Consider the following 23,681-nt stretch of genomic DNA (forward strand, 5'->3'; position numbering starts at 1 on the left):
TGAATAAAGCCCTATTGGTTCTGGTAAGAAGTAGCAGGCTACACTATATAGTGAATAAAGCCCTATTGGTCCTGGTCAGAAGTAGCAGGCTACTCTATATAGTGAATAAAGCCCTATTGGTCCTGGTCAGAAGTAGCAGGCTACACTATATAGTGAATAAAGCTCTATTGGTCCTGGTCAGAAGTAGCAGGCTACTCTATATAGTGAATAAAGCCCTATTGGTCCTGGTCAGAAGTAGCAGGTTACTCTATATAGTGAATAAAGCCCTATTGGTCCTGGTCAGAAGTAGCAGGTTACTCTATATATTTGTTATTGTTTTAGACATTTGAATATCCCATGTGATTCCATTAAATTATTTAATTTTAATAAAATATAATCTATTACATGTGATCTTTTTGCGTAAAGTCCTTGTGCCGTTTTGTTCTTACTTTACAACGTCGTTTCCATCAACGTGTGACAAAAGCCGTTGTTTAGTTGAATCGGGTGTGTTTGTGCTGGGCTGGAACCAAAATGTGCACACCCAGTGAGATTTATTGTGAAGCACTGGGTTTCTATGTTAAATGAGTGCCATCTGGTGAACGCAATTAATAAAATAATATTAATCTAGTTGGCTTAATTTGAAATTAGGTATAGTTTTAACAGTGAGTTGTTTTTTGTAATCTAGCAAATTGTATTCTCGGCTCACGGGGTTAACTAGCTCTGTGCACTCCAATCCCCTTTCACTGGTAAATGCAAACCAATATCATCTTCACTTTGTGAATAACATTTTAATCTACAGTTTAGGCTACAATTATGCTGTGAGGTGTAACTTCACTCCTAAAGCAACCACTCTACTGTAGTTTATGGTTTATAAAAGCGTGGGAATCGAGTTACAGTTTCACCTTGTGGGAGAGAAAAAAAACGAGCATAATCTCGCGATAGATCGAGTCCAACCCCATTCTTGTCTATTGTGAGAGTTTTTCTATTCTCGCGCGATTTCGCAACTTTCCCACGGCTGTTGTGGCGTCTGCCCTCTGTCCGCCTCTCCTCTCCCTTTTTTTTTCTCTTCTACTCTCGTTTATATCTGTTCCCGTCGGGGTTCTTCTGTTCGTTGTGTTTGTCCCAGCGGCGGTGGGAATGGATTTGAGATCTCGCGATTGTTGGGACTTTAGAAGTTCCAGTGGAAAATGGCGCCCGTTGTGACGGGGTAAGTGTTGAAATTCAGAGCAACAAAAAAAATATATATATGAAGGAAAGACCCGTTTAAAAAGTTCATTTTCTTTTGTTTTTGGGTAACTTGAGTTTCCTAACCACTTTGTTACACTCGTTTTTGTTTACCAGATAGCTTTGAAAGTGCTTTATTAAATTGGCGTCGCGCACTTATTGCTACTTTTGTGTCAATGTTAGTGCAACGTTAGCTAGCCACAACGAAAAGCTAGCCAACTAACTACCTCCTTTTTATCCGCCAGTAATTATATACCTAACTATTTTACTTATTTTAGCTACATTTTATGGCCAGATCACCTAGCCATTATGTATTTGCTGAGTTCAATTAAACAATGTTTTTATATTTGTTCAATGTTGCCTATTTCATTTTTACTAATCATGTAAAGTAGCAAAGACAGTATATTAGTCGCATTTGTCCGACAAAAAACGGGCAACAAAGTTTGTTTTTAACTTCACTGATTTGAATCGTTCACTTGCCACCTGCAGCATAATTCAAATATACTGTTTAGTATAATGTTTTTTTTCATGGTAACACTCACCTGTTAATAGTCATGATGTTTTCAGATTGCTAGAATTGTGACAACTTTATAATTTAACTTTATCTAGTATAATGTGGAGCTGATAGAAAAGTACCTTGTTTTGTTTTCTTAAACAGGAAGTTTGGTGAGCAAGCTCCACCGCAGCGCCTGACGAGGTAAGGAAACGTTCCCACCACATGTTTCATAACTCGTCAGTCTCATTTAAACGTGAGAAACGTCTAGCTTCCACCTCCACAGCGTTTGTATTACTAAGGTGTAGAACCACTTATCCACATTAATTTCTTCCACTTTGCCATAAGATTTATTATTACACCCGTTTCTATATACACACCATTCATACTGCAACTCAAGTGTCTAAGAGCATTTATTTATTTTATTTAACCAGGCCAGTCAGTTAAGAATAAATTCTTATTTACAATGACGGCCTACCGTGGTTAACTGCCTTGTTCAGGGGGCAGAACCACGGATTTTTGTACCTTGTCAGCTCGGGGATTCGATCTAGACACCTTTCGGTTACCTGCCCAACGCTCTAACCACCAGGCTACCTGCCTCCCCAAATTCACCGTTGTATTTGACCGATGGCGTATACACCCTTGTTATTTCACCCAGTTCTATGTATCTTTGCATAGTTGTGATATTACATTGAATAAGCTTTGTCTGAATGCTTATTATATATATTTTTTATTTAAATGTAACCTTTAATTAACATTTTGCTCTATATAGCAGTGTACCCTGGTGCATCTATGTAGCGCTGTACCCCGGTGCCTCTATGTGGATCTGTACCCCGGTGCCTCTGTGTGGCTCTGTACCCCGGTGCCTCTGTGTGGCTCTGTACCCCGGTGCCTCTGTGTGGCTCTGTACCCCGGTGCCTCTGTGTGGCTCTGTACCCCGGTGCCTCTGTGTGGCTCTGTACCCCGGTGCCTCTGTGTGGCTCTGTACCCCGGTGCCTCTGTGTGGCTCTGTACCCCGGTGCCTCTGTGTGGCTCTGTACCCCGTTGCCTCTGTGTGGCTCTGTATGCCGGTGCCTCTGTGTGGCTCTGTGTAGCTCTGTACCCTGGTGCATCTCTGTGACGCTGTCAACAGACGTTGTTGTTTGATTGGGTTCAATAAATGCTGTCTGAACGTTGTGTTTTTCCCCCTATAGAGAGGCCATGAGAAACTACCTGAAGGAGAGGGGAGACCAGACCTTACTCATACTACACGCTAAAGTGGCACAGAAGTCTTACGGCAACGAGAAGAGGTCTGTATGAGCGAGAGAACGGTATTCATGGTGTTTCTGTATGAGAGAGAGAACGGGATTCATGGTGTCTCTGTGTGAGAGAGAGAACGGGATTCATGGTGTCTCTGTGTGAGAGAGAGAACGGGATTCATGGTGTCTCTGTGAGAGAGAGAGAGAGAGAGAGAGAACGGGATTCATGGTGTCTCTGTGTGAGAGAGAGAGAGAGAGAGAACGGGATTCATGGTGTCTCTGTGAGAGAGAGAACGGGATTCATGGTGTCTCTGTGTGAGAGAGAGAATGGGATTCATGGTGTCTCTGTGTGATAGAGAGAACGGTATTCATGGTGTCTCTGTATGAGAGAGAGAACGGGATTCATGGTGTCTCTGTGAGAGAGAGAGAGAACGCGATTCATGGTGTCTCTGTGTGAGAGAGAGAATGGGATTCATGGTGTCTCTGTGAGAGAGAGAGAACGGTATTATTCATGGTGTCTCTGTGTGAGAGAGAGAACGGGATTCATGGTGTCTCTGTGTGAGAGAGAGAACGGTATTATTCATGGTGTCTCTGTGTGAGAGAGAACGGTATTATTCATGGTGTCTCTGTGTGAGAGAGAGAACGGGATTCATGGTGTCTCTGTGTGAGAGAGAGAACGGTATTATTCATGGTGTCTCTGTGTGAGAGAGAACGGTATTATTCATGGTGTCTCTGTGAGAGAGAGAGAACGGGATTCATGGTGTCTCTGTGTGAGAGAGAACGGTATTATTCATGGTGTCTCTGTGTGAGAGAGAGAACGGGATTCATGGTGTCTCTGTATGAGAGAGAGAACGGTATTATTCATGGTGTCTCTGTGTGAGAGAGAGAACGGGATTCATGGTGTCTCTGTATGAGAGAGAGAACGGTATTATTCATGGTGTCTCTGTGTGAGAGAGAGAACGGGATTCATGGTGTCTCTGTGTGAGAGAGAGAACGGGATTCATGGTGTCTCTGTGTGAGAGAGAACGGTATTATTCATGGTGTCTCTGTGAGAGAGAGAGAACGGGATTCATGGTGTCTCTGTGTGAGAGAGAACGGTATTATTCATGGTGTCTCTGTGTGAGAGAGAGAACGGGATTCATGGTGTCTCTGTGTGAGAGAGAGAACGGGATTCATGGTGTCTCTGTGTGAGAGAGAACGGTATTATTCATGGTGTCTCTGTGAGAGAGAGAGAACGGGATTCATGGTGTCTCTGTGTGAGAGAGAACGGTATTATTCATGGTGTCTCTGTGTGAGAGAGAGAACGGGATTCATGGTGTCTCTGTGTGAGAGAGAGAACGGGATTCATGGTGTCTCTGTATGAGAGAGAGAACGGTATTATTCATGGTGTCTCTGTGTGAGAGAGAGAACGGGATTCATGGTGTCTGTATGAGAGAGAGAACGGTATTATTCATGGTGTCTCTGTGAGAGAGAGAGAACGGGATTATTCATGGTGTCTCTGTATGAGAGAGAGAACGGTATTATTCATGGTGTCTCTGTGTGAGAGAGAGAACGGGATTATTCATGGTGTCTCTGTATGAGAGAGAGAACGGTATTATTCATGGTGTCTCTGTGAGAGAGAGAGAACGGGATTATTCATGGTGTCTCTGTGTGAGAGAGAGAACGGGATTCATGGTGTCTCTGTGTGAGAGAGAGAACGGGATTCATGGTGTCTCTGTGTGAGAGAGAACGGGATTCATGGTGTCTCTGTGAGAGAGAGAGAACGGTATTCATGGTGTCTCTGTGTGAGAGAGAACTGGATTCATGGTGTCTCTGTGAGAGAGAGAGAACGGTATTATTCATGGTGTCTCTGTGAGAGAGAGAACGGGATTCATGGTGTCTCTGTGAGAGAGAGAGAACGGTATTATTCATGGTGTCTCTGTGAGAGAGAGAACGGGATTCATGGTGTCTCTGTGTGAGAGAGAGAACAGGATTCATGGTGTCTCTGTGTGAGAGAGAGAACGGTATTATTCATGGTGTCTCTGTGTGATAGAGAGAACGGTATTCATGGTGTCTCTGTGTGATAGAGAGAACGGTATTCATGGTGTCTCTGTGTGATAGAGAGAACGGTATTCATGGTGTCTCTGTGTGAGAGAGAGAACGGTATTATTCATGGTGTCTCTGTGTGAGAGAGAGAACGGGATTCATGGTGTCTCTGTGTGATAGAGAGAACGGGATTCATGGTGTCTCTGTATGAGAGAGAGAACGGTATTATTCATGGTGTCTGTGTGAGAGAGAGAACGGGATTCATGGTGTCTCTGTGTGATAGAGAGAACGGGATTCATGGTGTCTCTGTGTGAGAGAGAGAACGGTATTATTCATGGTGTCTCTGTGTGAGAGAGAGAACGGGATTCATGGTGTCTCTGTGTGAGAGAGAGAACGGGATTCATGGTGTCTCTGTATGAGAGAGAGAACGGTATTATTCATGGTGTCTCTGTGAGAGAGAGAGAACGGGATTCATGGTGTCTCTGTATGAGAGAGAGAACGGTATTATTCATGGTGTCTCTGTGTGAGAGAGAGAACGGGATTCATGGTGTCTCTGTGTGAGAGTCTGTCTGTCCTTTAGGTTCTTCTGCCCCCCTCCTTGTATCTATCTGATGGGCTGATCTGTCTGTCCTTTAGGTTCTTCTGCCCCCCCTCCTTGTATCTATCTGATGGGCTGATCTGTCCTGTAGGTTCTTCTGCCCTCCTCCTTGTATCTAACTGATGGGCTGATCTGTCTGACCTTTGGTTTCTTCTGCACCCCTCCTTGTATTTATCTGATGGGCTGATCTGATTGTCTTGATATCTTCTTCTGCCCCCCTCCTTGTATCTATCTGATGGGCTGATCTGTCTGTCCTTTAGGTTCTTCTGCCCCCCCTCCTTGTATCTATCTGATGGGCTGATCTGTCCTGTAGGTTCTTCTGCCCTCCTCCTTGTATCTATCTGATGGGCTGATCTGTCTGTCCTTTAGGTTCTTCTGCCCCCCCTCCTTGTATCTATCTGATGGGCTGATCTGTCCTGTAGGTTCTTCTGCCCCCCCTCCTTGTATCTATCTGATGGGCTGATCTGTCCTGTAGGTTCTTCTGCCCCCCTCCTTGTATCTATCTGATGGGCTGATCTGTCCTGTAGGTTCTTCTGCCCCCCCTCCTTGTATCTATCTGATGGGCTGATCTGTCCTGTAGGTTCTTCTGCCCCCCTCCTTGTATCTATCTGATGGGCTGATCTGTCTGTCCTGTAGGTTCTTCTGCCCCCCTCCTTGTATCTATCTGATGGGCTGATCTGTCCTGTAGGTTCTTCTGCCCCCCTCCTTGTATCTATCTGATGGGCTGATCTGTCCTGTAGGTTCTTCTGCCCCCCCTCCTTGTATCTATCTGATGGGCTGATCTGTCCTGTAGGTTCTTCTGCCCCCCTCCTTGTATCTATCTGATGGGCTGATCTGTCTGTCCCGTAGGTTCTTCTGCCCCCCTCCTTGTATCTATCTGATGGGCTGTGGCTGGAAGAAGAAGACAGAGGAGATGGAGAGAGAGGGCTGTTCAGAGCAGGAGGCTCAGCCCTGTGCCTTTATAGGGATAGGAAACAGTGACCAGGAGATGCAGCAGCTCAACATAGAGGGGAAGGTAAGGGACAACACACACACACACACACACACACAGAGGGAGAGTCACACTGACACACACACACACACAGACACGCTGACTGAAACCCACATTTCCTCATTTTCTCTCCCCAGAATTTCTGCAAGGGTAAAACCGTGTGTCTACACACACACACACACACACACACACACACACACACACACACACAGGCAGAACAGTGAAACACACCCCTCCCTCAGTCTTTCCCCACAGAACTTCTGCATCCTGTGTTTCCACACTCAAATAACTTCTCTTCTCGCAAAATACTTCCTTCTCTCTCCCTCCTCTTTCTCTCTCTCCCTCCTCTTTCTCTCTCTCCCTCCTCTTTCTCTCTCTCCCTCCTCTTTCTCTCTCTCCCTCTCTCTCTCCTCTCCCTCTCTCTCTCCTCTCCTTCTCTTCTCTCTCTCCCTCCTCTCTCTCCCTCCTTTCTCTCTCCTCTCCTCGCCTTCTTTCTCTCCCTCCTCTCCTTCTCTCCCTCCTCTCTCTCCCTCCTCTCCTTCTCTCTCTCCCTCCTCTCTCTCTCCCTCCTCTCTTTCTCTCTCCCCCTCCTCTCTTCCTCTCTCCCTCCAGGACTTCTGCACAGCTAAGACTCTATACATCAGTGACAGTGACAAGAGGAAACACTTCATGCTGTCAGTCAAGATGTTCTATGGTAACAGTACAGACATAGGAGTCTTCCTTAGTAAGAGGATCAAAGTTATCTCTAAACCGTCCAAGAAGAAACAGTCTCTGAAGAACGCTGACCGTGAGTATGGAGAGGAACACGCATGACTAGGACCACACACACACACACACACACACACATTTCCACAGTAATGGATAATAAATGTAATAGGGTTCTATAGGGCTCTGGTCTAAAGTAGTGCACTACATAGGGAATAGGGTTCTATAGGGCTCTGGTCTAAAGTAGTGCACTATATAGGGAATAGGGTTCTATAGGGCTCTGGTCTAAAGTAGTGCACTACATAGGGAATAGGGTTCTATAGGGCTCTGGTCTAAAGTAGTGCACTACATAGGGAATAGGGTTCTATAGGGCTCTGGTCTAAAGTAGTGCACTACATAGGGAATAGGGTTCTATAGGGCTCTGGTCTAAAGTAGTGCACTACATAGGGAATAGGGTGCCATAGGGCTCTGGTCTAAAGTAGTGCACTACATAGGGAATAGGGTTCTATAGGGCTCTGGTCTAAAGTAGTGCACTACATAGGGAATAGGGTTCTATAGGGCTCTGGTCTAAAGTAGTGCACTACATAGGGAATAGGGTTCTATAGGGCTCTGGTCTAAAGTAGTGCACTACATAGGGAATAGGGTTCTATAGGGCTCTGGTCTAAAGTAGTGCACTACATAGGGAATAGGGTTCTATAGGGTTCTGGTCTAAAGTAGTGCACTACATAGGGAATAGGGTTCTATAGGGCTCTGGTCTAAAGTAGTGCACTACATAGGGAATAGGGTTCTATAGGGTTCTGGTCTAAAGTAGTGCACTACATAGGGAATAGGGTTCTATAGGGTTCTGGTCTAAAGTAGTGCACTACATAGGGAATAGGGTTCTATAGGGCTCTGGTCTAAAGTAGTGCACTACATAGGGAATAGGGTTCTATAGGGCTCTGGTCTAAAGTAGTGCACTACATAGGGAATAGGGTTCTATAGGGCTCTGGTCTAAAGTAGTGCACTACATAGGGAATAGGGTTCTATAGGGTTCTGGTCTAAAGTAGTGCACTACATAGGGAATAGGGTTCTATAGGGATCTGGTCTAAAGTAGTGCACTACATAGGGAATAGGGTTCTATAGGGCTCTGGTCTAAAGTAGTGCACTACATAGGGAATAGGGTTCTATAGGGTTCTGGTCTAAAGTAGTGCACTACATAGGGAATAGGGTTCTATAGGGCTCTGGTCTAAAGTAGTGCACTACATAGGGAATAGGGAGCCCAAAACAAGTACTTTTATTTGGTTTTAATTGTAATGGTTATTTGTAGAAGTCCAAATAGTCTACAAAATTGTATTTGAGAGGATTTTCAAATACCTGTTTTTTATTTTTAAAATACATTAATATTCAACTACTTTTCATTTCAAATAAAACATATATCTGAATGCTTTAAGTGCATGTGAACGGGACTGAAATGTTTTAAATAGTATTTGGACCCATCCGTCTCTCTCTCTCACACACAGGATGCCACATTTAGAGAAGATTTACGGTTACATAGAGCTGACTGAGTATGCAGAACACACACACACACACACACACACACACACACACACGCTTGATGCGCAGTGGTACGGTTTTCCTGAGTGGTTTCGGGACAAAGGTCTTTTTTTACGAGCTGTGTTGTAACTCTGCGGTTTTCATTTGACAATGATCAACTTCAAAGTGTGGTCTCTCTTTCATGATCTCTTCATGAATGCATATCTAACCTTCTCCCTCCCTCCCTACCCTCTCCCTCACTCCCTACCCTCTCCCTCACTCCCTCACCCTCTCCCTCACTCCCTCACCCTCTCCCTCACTCCCTCCTCTCTCCCTCACTCTCTCCTCTCTCCCTCCCTCCCTACTCTCTCCCTCACTCTCTCCCTCACTCTCTCCCTCACTCTCTCCCTCACTCTCTCCTCTCTCCCTCCCTCCCTCCCTCCCTACCCTCTTCCTCACTCCCTACCCTCTCCCTCACTCCCTACCCTCTCCCTCACTCCCTACCCTCTCCCTCACTCCCTACCCTCTCCCTCACTCCCTACCCTCTCCCTTACTCCCTACCCTCTCCCTCACTCCCTACCCTCTCCCTCACTCACTCCCTACCCTCTCCCTCACTCACTCCCTACCCTCTCCCTCACTCACTCCCTACCCTCTCCCTCACTCACTCCCTACCCTCTCCCTCACTCCTTACCCTCTCCCTCACTCCCTACCCTCTCCCTTCCTTTCTTTCTCCCTCACTCACTCCCTACCCTCTCCCTCACTCCCTACCCTCTCCCATCTCTCCCTTCCTTTCTCTCTCCCTACTCTCTTTCTCTCTCTAGTGTGTATAGCGTCAGGCACCAAGGTTGCGTTGTTTAACCGGTTGCGTTCTCAGACCGTCAGTACCCGCTATCTACACGTGGAGGGAGGGAACTTCCACGCCAGTTCACAACAGTGGGGAGCCTTCTACATACACCTCTGTAAGTTACCCCTCCCTCCTCTCCTTCAGCCCCGCCCCTCTCTTCCCTTCAGCCCCGCCCCTCTCTTGCCTCCAGCCCCGCCCCTCCCCTTCAGCCCCGCCCCTCTCTTCCCTCCATGCCAGTTCACAACAGTGGGGAGCCTTCTACATACACCTCTGTAAGTTACCCTCCTCTCGTCCCTTCGGCCCCGCCCCTCTCGTCCCTTCGGCCCCGCCCCTCGTCCCTTCGGCCCCGCCCCTCTCGTCCCTCCGGCCCCGCCCCTCTCTTCCCTTCTCCATTTCCTTAATATCTTCACTTTCCTCTAATAGCTTCCTCTGTCTTCCGTCTGTTGAACTCTCCTCCTCTGTTTCAGCCAATCATGTTGTTTCTCTGTTAATTATGCTGCATTGCCATGGTGATGTCGAAGTCAATGCCACCAAGACAAGACTTCAGATAAAGATGTATAGCATCATATAAAGGGTTGTTATAGTAACTATATATAGCATCATATAAAAGGTTGTTATAGTAACTATATATAGATATATAGCATCATATAGAGTTGTTATAGTAACTATATATAGCATCATATAAAAGGTTGTTATAGTAACTATATATAGATATATAGCATCATATAGAGTTGTTATAGTAATTATATATATAGATATATAGAGGGTTGTTATAGTAACTATATATAGATATATAGCATCATATAGAGTTGTTATAGTAATTATATATATAGATATATAGAGGGTTGTTATAGTAACTATATATAGATATATAGCATCATATAGAGTTGTTATAGTAATTATATATATAGATATATAGAGGGTTGTTATAGTAACTATATATAGATGTATAGCATCATATAGAGGGGTTGTTATAGTAACTATATATAGAGGGTTGTTATAGTAACTATATATAGAGGGTTGTTATAGTAACTATATATAGAGGGTCGTTATAGTAACTATATATAGAGGGTCGTTATAGTAACTATATATAGAGGGTCGTTATAGTAACTATATATAGAGGGTCGTTATAGTAACTATATATAGAGGGTCGTTATAGTAACTATATATAGAGGGTCGTTATAGTAACTATATATAGAGGGTTGTTATAGTAACTATATATAGAGGGTCGTTATAGTAACTATATATCGACTCCATTATGGTATGGCTGATTTCAGTTATTACATGTGTTTCCTACAGTAATATCTATGACTCTCCCCTGTAGTGGAGGAGGAAGAGCCGGAAGGGGAGGAGTTATAGTAACTATATATAGAGGGTTGTTATAGTAACTATATATAGAGGGTCGTTATAGTAACTATATCAGTTATTAAATGTGTTTCCTACAGTAATATCTATGACTCTCTCCCTGTAGTGGAGGAGGAAGAGCCGGAAGGGGAGGAGTTATAGTAACTATATATAGAGGGTTGTTATAGTAACTATATCAGTTATTACATGTGTTTCCTACAGTAATATCTATGACTCTCTCCCTGTAGTGGAGGAGGAAGAGCCGGAAGGGGAGGAGTTATAGTAACTATATATAGAGGGTTGTTATAGTAACTATATATAGAGGGTCGTTATAGTAACTATATCAGTTATTACATGTGTTTCCTACAGTAATATCTATGACTCTCTCCCTGTAGTGGAGGAGGAAGAGCCGGAAGGGGAGGAGTTATAGTAACTATATATAGAGGGTTGTTATAGTAACTATATCAGTTATTAAATGTGTTTCCTACAGTAATATCTATGACTCTCTCCCTGTAGTGGAGGAGGAAGAGCCGGAAGGGGAGGAGTTATAGTAACTATATATAGAGGGTTGTTATAGTAACTATATATAGAGGGTCGTTATAGTAACTATATCAGTTATTACATGTGTTTCCTACAGTAATATCTATGACTCTCTCCCTGTAGTGGAGGAGGAAGAGCCGGAAGGGGAGGAGTTATAGTAACTATATATAGAGGGTTGTTATAGTAACTATATCAGTTATTAAATGTGTTTCCTACAGTAGTAACTATGACTCTCTCCCTGTAGTGGAGGAGGAAGAGCCGGAAGGGGAGGAGTTATAGTAACTATATATAGAGGGTTGTTATAGTAACTATATATAGAGGGTCGTTATAGTAACTATATCAGTTATTAAATGTGTTTCCTACAGTAATATCTATGACTCTCTCCCTGTAGTGGAGGAGGAAGAGCCGGAAGGGGAGGAGTTTGCGGTGAGGGATGGATACATCCACTATGGTCAGACTGTCAAACTGGTCTGTTCTGTCACTGGTATGGCGCTGCCTAGACTGGTAAGTACCAACGTGTCTCACCTATAGCTACAGGTCTGTCTGTCTCCTGTTCCTACATATACACCTCTCTACCTACAGGTCTGTCTGTCTGTCTCCTGTTCCTATATATACACCTCTCTACCTACAGGTCTGTCTGTCTGTCTCCTGTTCCTATATATTCACCTCTCTACCTACAGGTCTGTCTGTCTGTCTCCTGTTCCTACATATACACCTCTCTACCTACAGGTCTGTCTGTCTGTCTCCTGTTCCTACATATTCACCTCTCTACCTACAGGTCTGTCTGTCTGTCTCCTGTTCCTACATATACACCTCTCTACCTACAGGTCTGTCTGTCTGTCTCCTGTTCCTATATATTCACCTCTCTACCTACAGGTCTGTCTGTCTGTCTCCTGTTCCTATATATTCACCTCTCTACCTACAGGTCTGTCTGTCTGTCTGTCTCCTGTTCCTACATATTCACCTCTCTACCTACAGGTCTGTCTGTCTGTCTGTCTCCTGTTCCTATATATTCACCTCTCTACCTACAGGTCTGTCTGTCTGTCTGTCTCCTGTTCCTACATATTCACCTCTCTACCTACAGGTCTGTCTGTCTGTCTGTCTCCTGTTCCTATATATTCACCTCTCTACCTACAGGTCTGTCTGTCTCCTGTTCCTATATATTCACCTCTCTACCTACAGGTCTGTCTGTCTCCTGTTCCTATATATTCACCTCTCTACCTACAGGTCTGTCTGTCTGTCTCCTGTTCCTATATATTCACCTCTCTACCTACAGGTCTGTCTGTCTGTCTGTGTCTCCTGTTCCTATATATTCACCTCTCTACCTACAGGTCTGTCTGTCTCCTGTTCCTATATATTCACCTCTCTACCTACAGGTCTGTCTGTCTCCTGTTCCTACATATTCACCTCTCTACCTACAGGTCTGTCTGTCTGTCTGTCTCCTGTTCCTATATATTCACCTCTCTACCTACAGGTCTGTCTGTCTCCTGTTCCTATATATTCACCTCTCTACCTACAGGTCTGTCTGTCTGTCTGTCTCCTGTTCCTACATATTCACCTCTCTACCTACAGGTCTGTCTGTCTGTCTGTCTCCTGTTCCTACATATTCACCTCTCTACCTACAGGTCTGTCTGTCTGTCTGTCTGTCTCCTGTTCCTATATATTCACCTCTCTACCTACAGGTCTGTCTGTCTCCTGTTCCTATATATTCACCTCTCTACCTACAGGTCTGTCTGTCTCCTGTTCCTATATATTCCCAGGTGATGTGTGATAGATAATCAGGGTGTGTCATCTCTCACCTCCTCCCCAGGTGATGTGTGATAGATAATCAGGGTGTGTCATCTCTCACCTCCTCCCCAGGTGATGTGTGATAGATAATCAGGGTGTGTCATCTCTCACCTCACCAGGTGATGTGTGATAGATAATCAGGGTGTGTCATCTCTCACCTCCTCCCCAGGTGATGTGTGATAGATAATCAGGGTGTGTCATCTCTCACCTCCTCCCCAGGTGATGTGTGATAGATAATCAGGGTGTGTCATCTCTCACCTCCTCACCAGGTGATGTGTGATAGATAATCAGGGTGTGTCATCTCTCACCTCCTCCCCAGGTGATGTGTGATAGATAATCAGGGTGTGTCATCTCTCACCTCCTCCCCAGGTGATGTGTGATAGATAATCAGGGTGTGTCATCTCTCACCTCCTCCCCAGGTGATGTGTGATAGATAATCAGGGTGTGTCATCTCTCACCTCCTCCCCAGGTGATGTGTGATAGATAATCAGGGTGTGTCATCTCTCACCTCCTCCCCAGGTGATGTGTGATAGATAATCAGGGTGTGTCATCTCTCACCTCCTCCCCAGGTGATGTGTGATAGATAATCAGGGTGTGTCATCTCTCACCTCCTCCCCAGGTGATGTGTGATAGATAATCAGGGTGTGTCATCTCTCACCTCCTCCCCAGGTGATGTGTGATAGATAATCAGGGTGTGTCATCTCTCACCTCCTCCCCAGGTGATGTGTGATAGATAATCAGGGTGTCTCTCACCTCATCCCCAGGTGATGTGTGATAATCAGGGTGTGTCATCTCTCACCTCCTCCCCAGGTGATGTGTGATAGATAATCAGGGTGTGTCATCTCTCACCTCCTCCCCAGGTGATGTGTGATAGATAATCAGGGTGTCTCTCACCTCCTCCCCAGGTGATCCGTAAGGTGGACAAGCAGACAGCATTGATGGATGCAGACGACCCAGTGTCTCAGCTCCACAAGTGTTCCTTCTACCTGAAAGACACCGAGAGAATGTACCTCTGTCTCTCACAGGAGAGAATCATTCAGTTCCAGGTACACACACTCATACACACACACACACACACACAGACTGATGGACGCACACACACACACACACACACACACACACACACACACACACACAGAGAGACACTGATGGACGCACACTCATACATACACACACACACAGACTGATGGACACACACACACACACAGAGAGACTGATGGACGCACACTCATACATACACACACACACACACACACACACACACTGATGGACTCACACACACACACACACTCCTAGCCCCTTGTAGATCGGAGCCAGGTTTGTGGTATCTGGTAATAGCTTTTCCCACCAGTCTGTTCAGCTAAAATCAGAGTTCCTTATTGGACCACTAGTTCATCTAGTCCCTCCCTGTTTAATGAAGGTTTCTTATTGGACCACTAGTTCATCTAGTCCCTCCCTGTTTAATGAGAGTTTCTTATTGGACCACTAGTTCATCTAGTCCCTCCCTGTTTAATAAGGGTTTCTTATTGGACCACTAGTTCATCTAGTCCCTCCCTGTTTAATGAAGGTTTCTTATTGGACCACTAGTTCAACTAATCCCTCGCTGTTTATTGAGAGTTTCTTATTGGACCATTGGTTTCGGTCGTTGTCTTCTGGTTCTTTTCTGGTTAATTCCACCCTGGTATCGTTATTTGCATACACCCACACCCTGCCCCCCAAAAAAGACCAGTAAGGAGATGCAAATCTGTCATTTATCATATCTCCTTCCCCAGGCCACGCCCTTCCCCAAAGAGACCAGGTCTGCATTCAGTACGTTGTGGAACGTGTGGAACGTTCAGGACGTTGTGGAACGTTCAGGACGTTGTGGAACGTTCAGGACGTTGTGGAACGTTCAGGACGTTGTGGAACGTTCAGGACGTTGTGGAACGTTCAGGACGTTGTGGAACGTTCAGTACGCTGTGGAACGTTCAGTACGCTGTGGAACGTTCAGTACGCTGTGGAACGTTCAGTACGTTGTGGAACGTTCAGGACGTTGTGGAACGTTCAGTACGCTGTGGAACGTTCAGTACGCTGTGGAACGTTCAGTACGCTGTGGAACGTTCAGGACGTTGTGGAACGTTCAGGACGTTGTGGAACGTTCAGTACGCTGTGGAACGTTCAGGACGTTGTGGAACGTTCAGTACGCTGTGGAACGTTCAGGACGTTGTGGAACGTTCAGTACGCTGTGGAACGTTCAGGACGCTGTGGAACGTTCAGGACGCTGTGGAACGTTCAGTACGCTGTGGAACGTTCAGTACGCTGTGGAACGTTCAGGACGTTGTGGAACGTTCAGTACGTTGTGGAGCGTTCAGGACGTTGTGGAGCGTTCAGGACGTTGTGGAGCGTTCAGGACGTTGTGGAGCGTTGTTGTACTGAATGACCAGTTGTTGTTTGTTTAACTTCTTGATCTGGACCTGGAAATGCAAATGCGCTACGCTAAATGCTAAATGTACTCGTTAAAACTCAAACGTTCATTAAAATACACATGCAAGGTATTGAATTAAAGCTACACTCGTTGTGAATCTAGCCAACAAGTCAGATTTTTTAAATGCTTTTCGGCGAAAGCATGAGAAGCTATTATCTGATAGCATGCAACACCCCAAAATGCCTGAAGGCGACGTAAACAAAATAATTAGCTTAGCCGGCGCTACACAAAAACGCAGAAATAAAATATAAAACATTCATTACCTTTGATATTCTTTGTTGGCACTCCTATATGTCCCATAAACATCACAAATTGGTCTTTTTCCCCATTAAATCCGTCCATGAATGCCCAAAATATCCATTTGTATGGCCTGTCTGCATCAGGAAAAAAGCTCTCTTCCAACACGCAACGTCATGTTTAAAAATTATATAAGTTGCCTATATTCTTTGACAAAACACTTCAACCTACTTTTATAACCCAACTTTAGGTATTTGTAAACGTTAATAAGCGATCAAATTGATCACTGGGCGATCTGTATTCAATAGCAGCTTCTCAAGAAAACAGTGTCCATTTTTCAATCTTCCAAAATCGATTGAGGTAGGCTGGATGGAATAACGGATCTATTGGTAATGTCTCAAAGGATTTTGGTCAATGAAAAATGACGTTTTTGGCGACATCGTGTGGAAGCTGTAGGAATTGCATCCGTGCATCCATATTAAATTTGGTTTCCTTTAAACAATACATGAAAGGGGCGCATGGATACTTTTTTCAGCTTTCAGTGACCAGTTTTTCTTGCGCTTTTCGATGAAACACACGCTCTGTTATAGTCACAGCCGTGATTTAACCAGTTTTAGAAACTTCAGAGTGTTTTCTATCCACACATACTAATCATATGCATATACTATATTCCTGGCATGAGTAGCAGGACGCTGAAATGTTGCGCGATTTTTAACAGAATGTTCGAAAAAGGAGGGGGTAGGATGAAGAGGTTAACGGGGAGGGGTTGTGGGTTGTAGGTTGGGGAATGCTGTCAGCATGGCCACTCCCCTTTTTTAAAATTACGCCACTCATTTCTTCAAGCAACACCTCACCACAGTTCAAACCCCCGAGCTGACAAGGTACAAATCTGTCGTTCTGCCCCTGAACAGGCAGTTAACCCACTAACATAACTCCTCCCCCAGGCCACGCCCTTCCCCAAAAAGACCAGTACGGAGGTAAATGACTAATTAACATAACTCCTCCCCCAGGCCACGCCCTGCCCCAAAGAGCCCAGTAAGGAGATGATAAACGATGGAGCCTCCTGGACCATCATCAGTACAGACAAGGCAGAGTACACCTTCTACCAGGGGATGGGTCCTGTACCCTGTCCTGTTACACCGGTCCCTGTGGTGGAGAGTCTGCAGGTACACACACACCTACACACACACACACACACCTTCTACCAGGGGATGGGTCCTGTACCCTGTCCTGTTACACCAGTCCCTGTGGTGGAGAGTCTGCAGGTACACACACACCTACACACACACACCTACACACACACACACACCTACTCTCACCACATATCTAGTTACTCTCTCACAGACACACACTAACCCCTCTGTTGTCTCTAGTTGAATTGTGGAGGTGACAGGACCCACACTAACCCCTCTGTTGTCTCTAGTTGAATGGTGGAGGTGACAGGACCCACACTAACCCCTCTGTTGTCTCTAGTTGAATGGTGGAGGTGACAGGACCCACACTAACCCCTCTGTTGTCTCTAGTTGAATGGTGGAGCTGACAGGACCCACACTAACCCCTCTGTTGTCTCTAGTTGAATGGTGGAGGTGACAGGACCCACACTAACCCCTCTGTTGTCTCTAGTTGAATGGTGGAGCTGACAGGACCCACACTAACCCCTCTGTTGTCTCTCTAGTTGAATGGTGGAGGTGACAGGACCCACACTAACCCCTCTGTTGTCTCTAGTTGAATGGTGGAGGGGACAGGACCCACACTAACCCCTCGGTCTCTAGTTGAATGGTGGAGGTGACAGGACCCACACTAACCCCTCTGTTGTCTCTCTAGTTGAATGGTGGAGCTGACAGGACCCACACTAACCCCTCTGTTGTCTCTCTAGTTGAATGGTGGAGGTGACAGGACCCACACTACCCCCTCTGTTGTCTCTCTAGTTGAATGGTGGAGGTGACAGGACCCACACTAACCCCTCTGTTGTCTCTAGTTGACTGGTGGAGGTGACAGGACCCACACTACCCCCTCTGTTGTCTCTCTAGTTGAATGGTGGAGCTGACAGGACCCACACTAACCCCTCTGTTGTCTCTCTAGTTGAATGGTGGAGGTGACAGGACCCACACTAACCCCTCTGTTGTCTCTAGTTGAATGGTGGAGCTGACAGGACCCACACTAACCCCTCTGTTGTCTCTAGTTGAATGGTGGAGGTGACAGGACCCACACTAACCCCTCTGTTGTCTCTAGTTGAATGGTGGAGGTGACAGGACCCACACTAACCCCTCTGTTGTCTCTAGTTGAATGGTGGAGGTGACAGGACCCACACTAACCCCTCTGTTGTCTCTAGTTGAATGGTGGAGGTGACAGGACCCACACTAACCCCTCTGTTGTCTCTCTAGTTGAATGGTGGAGGTGATGTGGCCATGTTGGAGCTGACAGGACCCACACTAACCCCTCTGTTGTCTCTAGTTGAATGGTGGAGGTGACAGGACCCACACTAACCCCTCTGTTGTCTCTAGTTGAATGGTGGAGGTGACAGAACCCACACTAACCCCTCTGTTGTCTCTCTAGTTGAATGGTGGAGCTGACAGGACCCACACTAACCCCTCTGTTGTCTCTAGTTGAATGGTGGAGGTGACAGGACCCACACTAACCCCTCTGTTGTCTCTCTAGTTGAATGGTGGAGGTGATGTGGCCATGTTGGAGCTGACAGGACCCACACTAACCCCTCTGTTGTCTCTAGTTGAATGGTGGAGGTGACAGGACCCACACTAACCCCTCTGTTGTCTCTAGTTGAATGGTGGAGGTGACAGAACCCACACTAACCCCTCTGTTGTCTCTCTAGTTGAATGGTGGAGCTGACAGGACCCACACTAACCCCTCTGTTGTCTCTAGTTGAATGGTGGAGGTGACAGGACCCACACTAACCCCTCTGTTGTCTCTCTAGTTGAATGGTGGAGGTGATGTGGCCATGTTGGAGCTGACAGGACCCACACTAACCCCTCTGTTGTCTCTAGTTGAATGGTGGAGGTGACAGGACCCACACTAACCCCTCTGTTGTCTCTAGTTGAATGGTGGAGGTGACAGGACCCACACTAACCCCTCTGTTGTCTCTCTAGTTGAATGGTGGAGGTGACAGGACCCACACTAACCCCTCTGTTGTCTCTAGTTGAATGGTGGAGCTGACAGGACCCACACTAACCCCTCTGTTGTCTCTCTAGTTGAATGGTGGAGGGGACAGGACCCACACTAACCCCTCTGTTGTCTCTCTAGTTGAATGGTGGAGGTGACAGGACCCACACTAACCCCTCTGTTGTCTCTAGTTGAATGGTGGAGCTGACAGGACCCACACTAACCCCTCTGTTGTCTCTAGTTGAATGGTGGAGGTGACAGGACCCACACTAACCCCTCTGTTGTCTCTCTAGTTGAATGGTGGAGGGGACAGGACCCACACTAACCCCTCTGTTGTCTCTCTAGTTGAATGGTGGAGGTGACAGGACCCACACTAACCGCTCTGTTGTCTCTAGTTGAATGGTGGAGGTGACAGGACCCACACTAACCCCTCTGTTGTCTCTCTAGTTGAATGGTGGAGGGGACAGGACCCACACTAACCCCTCTGTTGTCTCTCTAGTTGAATGGTGGAGGTGATGTGGCCATGTTGGAGCTGACAGGACAGAACTTTGCTCCAGATCTCCGAGTCTGGTTTGGAGATATCGAGTCTGACACCATGTACAGGTAAGCTGTGTGTGTGAGTGACAGAGATGGCTGGCATGGTAACGCGGGTATCGTGTTACCCTGGTAACTGTATAATCGCGTAATTGAAGATTATGAATGAAGACTGTCATGAAAATGCAATTATTAAAACTGTTATTTTATTTTTTAATGAACTCAATTTTTAAGAGGACAGACTTGACCCAAAAGCAGTAAAATGTAGAAGTGAGGTACCAACCACAGTCACAACTGATATCCGGAGAGACCGGAGGAGGCTAACCTAACCCGTTTTTAAATTGTTGTTAAGTTAACGAACGACTGACTGAAGACGGATGACCTGCGGTCGAGTCCGTTTCCGTGGTAACGCGGACTCCACAACGTTTTCGGATCTCGTGGTGAATCTTGTCTTTTGTCTAACCCCTTCTGTCCCAGGTGTGGAGAGAGCGTGCTCTGCGTGGTGCCTGACATCTCCGCCTTCAGAGAGGGGTGGCGCTGGGTCCGTCAGCCCGTCCAGGTCCCCGTCACCTTGGTCCGCAACGACGGAGTCATCTACTCCACGGCCCTCACCTTCACCTATACCCCAGAACCAGGCCCTCGTCTTCACTGCAGCGCTGCCGGGGCCATCCTCCAGACCCACAGTCACAGTATCTCCTCTTCGTCCTCATCCTCACCTTCCTCAGGGAGTCTGGGGATGGGAGGTTTAGGGGGGTTGGCGGAAGGACAGACGGGCTACGGGATTGGCCAAGGGGGAGGGTCAACCAATAGCGTTGGGTTGTCATCGGTGATGTCGGTTTCGTCATAGCAGCGAGGAAGTGTGTGTGTGGGGGGGGGGGGGGGTGTGAGAGGCTCATGGACCTGCTCTGAAACCACCCTCGCTTGCTCAAGGACTCTTTGGAAAGAGAGCGATTTGACGTTGAAGAGGAGAAGAGAGATGAGGTTCTGATGAAAGACAGACCTGGAAGGAGGGGGAGGGGGGGATCCCCTCTCTCTGGCGCCCCCGTGTGGTCGGTTGTGGACATGACACTGCAGCCTGGGTCATTCTTGTCTGGGAGAGGTTTCACCTCCAGGATGACACAGTAACTAGGAGCCCTTTTTATACATTTGTTGGAGAACAACTATTTTTTATTTTCAACACTCACACTTTCTACAAAGTTTAGATTATAATTTTTTTTGACCCACAACAAAGGGCTTGGTAATGATGTTGTCATTATCATTGGTAATCATTATTGGTAATGATGGAGATGTCACTCGTGTGCAGAGAAACTTCATTATTGTTTTATGGGTGAAACATTTTATTATAGTAACAATTTTTACGGACCAAGGAATATTATTGTTATTTTTATTCTTTATGATATTTTATAAGCTTTAGCCGAGGTACATTTTCAAATGTGTTTTTTTGTTGTATTATAACGTTTTAGGGAGTACACTTTTTGTTACCAAATAGTTTTTTTCTCTCCATTTGAGAGCGAGAGAGAGAGAACTCTGAGGAGATTGAATAACGTGATTCAGGCTGCGTCTCAATCGGCCTAAAAACTGGATTCCTTTCTTTTATTAGTGTGAAAGAGTGACGCGACCTCGGGGTGCTTTGTGCAAGTCTTAAAGTCTAGAAAAGGTCAGGGTTGTAGTTATCTGAAGTTGAACAACTGAAAGCAAACTCGAAAGTAGGTTCTCTCTCTCTCTACCCCATCTCTTTCACCTTCTCTGTCTGTTCCGGATTAAGGAGAGGAAATTAGGCTTGGTGGTAAAAGGGAGAGGAAGGAAGCCATTTTTAGACGGTTGACATGCACCCCATAATCTCAGCCAGTTTCTATAGCAACCTTAAATCTTCCTGGCCAATCGCCTTAAATTGATCAGTCTCTCACCAGACCTTTTTTAGAAGAAACGAAAGAAAGATATACTTTTTATTTTATTTTTCATGTTGTGTGTGTGTGTATAAGGTTGTCGTTTTCTGAAACTGTCTTAAGAGTGTTTGGTCGACACTCGTCAAGCCAAGGCCTGGGAATGTCTCATCATGTCGTTGGTCTCTGTCTCTCAAATGACACCTGATTTCCTAAATAGTGCACTACTTTAGACCAGGGCCCTCCCTATAGGGGATCCTAAAATAGTGCACTACTTTAGGCCAGGGCTCTCCTATAAGGGATCCTAAATAGTGCACTACTTTAGGCCAGGGCTCTCCTATAGGGCATCCTAAATAGTGCACTACTTTAGGCCAGGGCTCTCCTATAGGGGATCCTAAAATAGTGCACTACTTTAGACCAGGGCTCTCCTATAGGGCATCCTAAATAGTGCACTACTTTAGACCAGGGCTCTCCTATAGGGCATCCTAAATAGTGCACTACTTTAGACCAGGGCTCTCCTATGAGGGATCCTAAATAGTGCACTACTTTAGACCAGGGCTCTCCTATGAGGGATCCTAAAATAGGGATTGGAGTGCCGTTTGGGATGCAGAAGTTGGTTTTTACACTACCGTTCGGCCTCATTCCCAAATCGGCTCCTAGCCCCTAGTAGACGTTTGTGTAAATCTGAGAGGATTGTACAGGTATTACCAATATGGTAATCGCCCCGGTGGCCTTCTAGGCTTCGGGTAATTCGTGCCATTTTTGATTACTTAGTGTATACTATCTAGGGGTCATTTGCTTACCTGGTGCACGCTATCTAGGGGCTAGGGATTGGTTTGGGACTGGGCAGAAGTCTTAAAAAAAAAAATGTTTTAATTATGAAGAGCTTTAAAAATGCCACAACTGCCTTTTTTTTTAGCTTGTAACACTTTCAAGCAGCTCCCCCTCTTATCTATCTAATGAAGCCGTAGCATCAAACAGGAAATCACTTGCGTCGCTAAGCTGATCGCCCCACTACACTGTACATGTAATTCGCTAAAGCTTCATTGGAATTCAATTGGCTAAGCTAATGGCTAATGCTACAATGTAAGTATATTTAGTGAAGCTAAGCTGAAGCTAATGCTACTATGCAGTTCTATTTAGTGAAGCTGAAGCTAATGCTACTTTGTAGTTCTATTTAGTGAAGCTAAGCTGAAGCTAATGCTACTATGTAGTTCTATTTAGTGAAGCTAATGCTACTATGTAGTTCTATTTTAGTGAAGCTAAGCTGAAGCTAATGCTACTATGTAGTTCTATTTTAGTGAAGCTAAGCTGAAGCTAATGCTACTATGTAGTTCTATTTTAGTGAAGCTAAGCTAACGCTAAGCTAAGCTACAATGTAAGTCTAGTAGTGAAGCTAATGCTAATATGTAATTCATGTCACTTGGCTCTACGGCTAAACTTAATTGAAATCACGATGCCTTTTTTTTATTTTTTTTTAAAAACACTCCCTAGCGAGAGACTGTTTTCTGTCTCGCCACAGTGTTTTCTCACAAAGTAGCCTCTTCTTGTAGCTTAAGCGTTTCACGCGTCACATTTTTAGGTAGGCTAATCGGTCTGTGTTTTTTTTATATTTTCATTTTTTAACATTTTTTGTTCATCATGAGGGAACCATTTTTCCCTATGTTCAGCATAACAACTACAATGTTTTCCCTCCGCTGTAGAAAAAAAAAAACGGTTTTGGAAACGATTTGCCAAAATATGTGTTTTCCCAACTTTCTTGTGGGGTCAGGTCGGTGGACCTGTCACCTGTCGCTCACCTGTCATTGGTGCTGTACTACGTCGAAAGGGATGGTTGCTCTGTTACTATGGGAACAGGTTATATGATAACGCGTACTGTAACTGGCTCTAACTGATTTTATTCGAGTTGTAACAGTTTTTATTATTTTGACGGGTTTTCGTCTTGGATCAATGCTCGTATGGCTGTTTGTTGGTGTTATTCATTGATGAAAAAAACCCTGTGGAAGTTATTTCGTTGGCAATCGGTTCTCAAATACAGGTCACCAGTTTTTGGTTTTCTTGGAAGAAAATTCTCTTTGTTCTGCTCTGCTTTAATTGTGGTGCTTTGCCTCCTCTTAACAAGTACGAGGAACAATATGACTGTTCTCAAATCTGTGGTCCCCACT

At 45.5% G+C, this 23,681-nt stretch overlaps 1 protein-coding gene across 5 annotated transcripts; it reads left to right on the top strand.

The window, feature by feature from the left end:
- The first annotated feature begins 990 nt into the window (after positions 1 to 990).
- LOC149974776 (recombining binding protein suppressor of hairless-like) lies at positions 991 to 22,992 on the top strand. 5 transcript variants are annotated; one of them, XM_090209968.1, is made up of 11 exons: positions 991 to 1,186; positions 1,862 to 1,900; positions 2,890 to 2,985; positions 6,407 to 6,572; positions 7,161 to 7,335; positions 9,587 to 9,724; positions 11,885 to 11,997; positions 14,187 to 14,327; positions 16,993 to 17,148; positions 19,599 to 19,702; positions 20,111 to 22,992. In XM_090209968.1, the coding sequence occupies exons 1-11, from the start codon at positions 1,167 to 1,169 to the stop codon at positions 20,478 to 20,480; spliced, it is 1,518 nt and encodes a 505-aa protein (XP_090066094.1). In that variant the 5' UTR covers positions 991 to 1,166; the 3' UTR covers positions 20,481 to 22,992. The 5 variants fall into 5 exon arrangements, with proteins under 5 accessions (XP_090066094.1, XP_090066096.1, XP_090066097.1 ...); XM_090209969.1 differs by having other exon boundaries at positions 1,184 to 1,271; positions 20,111 to 22,408; XM_090209970.1 differs by lacking the exons at positions 19,599 to 19,702; positions 20,111 to 22,992 and adding an exon at positions 18,367 to 19,463.
- The last annotated feature ends 689 nt before the right edge of the window (positions 22,993 to 23,681 follow it).

Source organism: Oncorhynchus mykiss, chromosome 19, assembly GCF_057628025.1.
Source record: "Oncorhynchus mykiss isolate SJ-2025 chromosome 19, ASM5762802v1, whole genome shotgun sequence".
NCBI lineage: Eukaryota > Metazoa > Chordata > Actinopteri > Salmoniformes > Salmonidae > Oncorhynchus > Oncorhynchus mykiss.